Source organism: Equus quagga, chromosome 6 (assembly GCF_021613505.1).
Source record: "Equus quagga isolate Etosha38 chromosome 6, UCLA_HA_Equagga_1.0, whole genome shotgun sequence".
Lineage (NCBI taxonomy): Eukaryota > Metazoa > Chordata > Mammalia > Perissodactyla > Equidae > Equus > Equus quagga.
The window spans coordinates 135,374,473-135,377,368 of record NC_060272.1 but is presented as its reverse complement, the minus strand read 5'-3'; the positions used below and the strand labels follow the sequence as shown (position 1 = coordinate 135,377,368).

Sequence of the window (2,896 nt, the reverse complement as noted above, 5' to 3'; positions counted from 1 at the left end):
ATCATAACTTTTTTCTGAGATTTCTTTTTTGTAATTTTTGTGAAGCGTGGGGCCATATGCTTTTTAGCATCTTTGTTTTTCAGATATTGTCTCACTTGTGTGGCAATCTCTTGGTGAAATTGAAAGTTTCTCATATGCTCTAAGTGAACTGTCCAAAGATAGAGTGGTTGGAAATGAAAGTCCCCAACCATTAGGGGTCAGATATTGCGACCACGAGATGTTATAATTTTTTAATTAAATTTTAAATATAGATGTTTGCTTTTACCTTGGGATTTAAAAAAATTAACTTCAACCAACCCCTGAATTTGAGTTGAGGAAGCAGATTATATCAAATATTTGTCAGCCAAACATTTTGCCAGCCATTAATACTACTACTCAAAAAATGTTTTTTTTTTTAAAAAGTGAACATAGTAAAATAGAGAAAGTAAGCATAAATGAATTTTATACTTATGAAGATGAATTTTAAAGTCTCAAAACATAAAATAACTGGTCCATGTTCTCAAGCATGAAGTCTATACAATTAGAGTATGAGGAAGTAATAATTACAAAGGTCAACATTTATTGTGCATTTGCTGTGTGGTAAGCACACAAATTATCTCATTTAATCCCATAACAATTTGGGAGGTAAGTACTATTAACATCCTCATTGTACAGATGGCAGAAGCTCAGGTTTTCACAAGGGCACAGAGGTGGGATGAGACAGACCTGGTGGTCGGACTTGAGAACCTTAGTACTCTACACTGTCCCAAAGTGAAAATAAATTCATTTCCAGAATCCCAGATACTAGCACTAAAGCATTAAAAAAATTAAAAGCAAGCATGTTTAAAAGAAATAAAAATGGGGGCCGAACCCGTGGCCAAGTGGTGAAGTTCTCGAGCTCCGCTTTGGCGGCCCAAGGTTTCGCCGGTTTGGATCTTGGGCGCGGACATGGCACTGCTCCTCAGGCCATGCTGAGGTGGCGTCCCACAAGCCACAACTAGAAGGACCCACAATTGAAAAAAATATACAACTATGTACTGGGGGGATTTGGGGAGAAAAAGCAGAAAAAAAAAAGATTGGCAATAGTGGTTAGCTCAGGTGCCGATCTTTAGGGAAAAAAAGAAATAGTACACAGTGAAGATAAATATGTGGAATGCAACGCTATAAATTAAAATACAGTGAGCGATTGAAACTACTACTCTTCATCTTGTGAACCTGCAGGGGGTGACAGAAGGAAATTTAAACATTTCTGGGGTGTCAGTATTTACACATGGCTTTAAATGGCTAATTGCATTTCTAGATAACATATAATTCTGGCTTCACGAATTTTGTGCATGGGTAAGTGGCTTAACTCGCCAGTCTGTCTTTTAAAAATTAAACATATTTATCAAAATACCAAGAGCATTTTACTCATGCATGTGTCACAGTGGCTTGTATTTGACGTGAAGCTATAAGAAAAGAAACTGAAAAATTCAACTGGTGTTTTCAGGGAGAGAGCTGGGGGCTTCTTGCCGCCTAGGCGGGTCAGACTCCTCTACTCCGCCCCTGCCGTCTGGGCTGCTCCTCTCCGGGGGTTTCTCCAGAAGAAGAACAGATGGGTGGGTTGGAGGGGAGTACAAACTCGACTTTCAAACTTTTAAGAATTCAGAGTTTCTAAATGCTTCATTCTGCAAGACATTAATGTTTTTAGAGACGTCTTACTGAAGCATATCTTTACAGTATTACCCTCACGTTAACGGCAGTTACTGCAGAGCTCTGGGACAGAAGTCTTGACAGCCTCCTCCCCGAAGATGCTGCTCAGGTTGAAGGGTCCCCCTCGGGCGGCTCAGCCCCGGGAAGGCGCGGGGAGCCGCAGACGGCGGGCCTCCCACGCGCCCCGACAGGCCCGCGGTCTCAGCCTCCTGCAGGGACCCCACGCCGAGCGGGTTCAGAGTCGGGGCCGCCGTCCGTCCGCAGCCCTGCTCCCCACGGGCGCTCGGGGGAGGCCGCTCGCACCGCCCCGTTTCCCGGAGGGGAGCCCGGGCCCGGGGCGGGGGGCAGTCCCACCTTTCCGACGTCCTGGGAGCTGGGACCCCTCCGTGGACACCTGCAAGTCTGGGGGTCTTTTTCCTAAATGAACCGAGGACGCCGTCACGGCCAAGGTGGAGCGAGCAGGGGCGTCTCCGCGGCTCGGCACCTGCGCCGGGACACCGCGCGGCCACGGTCCCTGCTCCACCGGGACGGGCGCCCGACCGCCGAGCTCCGGCGGCCTGCCCACCCGTGCCCCTGCGGCCGCCCGCCGTGACCCTCCTCCTGGGCCTCCTCGGGCGATGGGACCCCAGGGATGAGGACGGGTCCTCCTCAGGTGACCGGCTCCCGGGGATGAGGCCTCCTCCAGGTGGCCGGCCCCGGGGGACCAGGGCGGAGCCTCGTCCGGGCTGGGACCCCGGGATGGGATGCGGCAGCCGCGCCGAGACCTCCGGGGCGCCGCCACCCCGGGCGGGCCGCGCGGCCTCTCCTCCCGGGCTGTGCCCGCGGCCCGGGTCTCGGGGTTCGGGGTCCGGGATCCGCGGTCCCGGGTCTCAGGTCTTGGGGTGCGGGGTCCGCGGTCCCGGCTCTCGCGGTCCGGTCCCAGGTCTCGGGGCTCGTGGTCCGGGGTCTGCAGTCCCGGCTCTCGGGGCTCGTGGTCCGGGGTCCGCGTTCCCGGCTCTCGCGGTCTGGTCCCGGGCCTCGGGGCTCGTGGTCCGGGTCCACGTCTCGGGGCTCGGGGTCCAGGATGCGCGGTCCCGGCTCTCGCGGTCCGCCTCCCCGCCCCTTCCGCCGGCCGCGTGCGTCAGCTCGCGCGCCGCGCCCCGCCCCGCCCCGGCCGCCCCCCCGGGCCCGGGCCAGGCTGAGGCGGCCTCGCGCGGGCGGGCGGGCGGCGGCGGCGGGGCGGGGC

At 54.6% G+C, this 2,896-nt stretch overlaps 1 protein-coding gene across 1 annotated transcript in view; it reads left to right on the top strand.

Moving 5' to 3' along the window:
- The first annotated feature begins 2,414 nt into the window (after positions 1-2,414).
- LOC124240822 (constitutive coactivator of PPAR-gamma-like protein 1) overlaps positions 2,415-2,896 on the top strand; it is a 109,588-nt gene continuing 109,106 nt past the window's right edge. The window contains exon 1 of the mRNA XM_046663917.1: positions 2,415-2,552. Within this exon, the coding sequence (XP_046519873.1) occupies positions 2,415-2,552 (138 nt within the window). The remainder of the gene's footprint in view (positions 2,553-2,896) is intronic.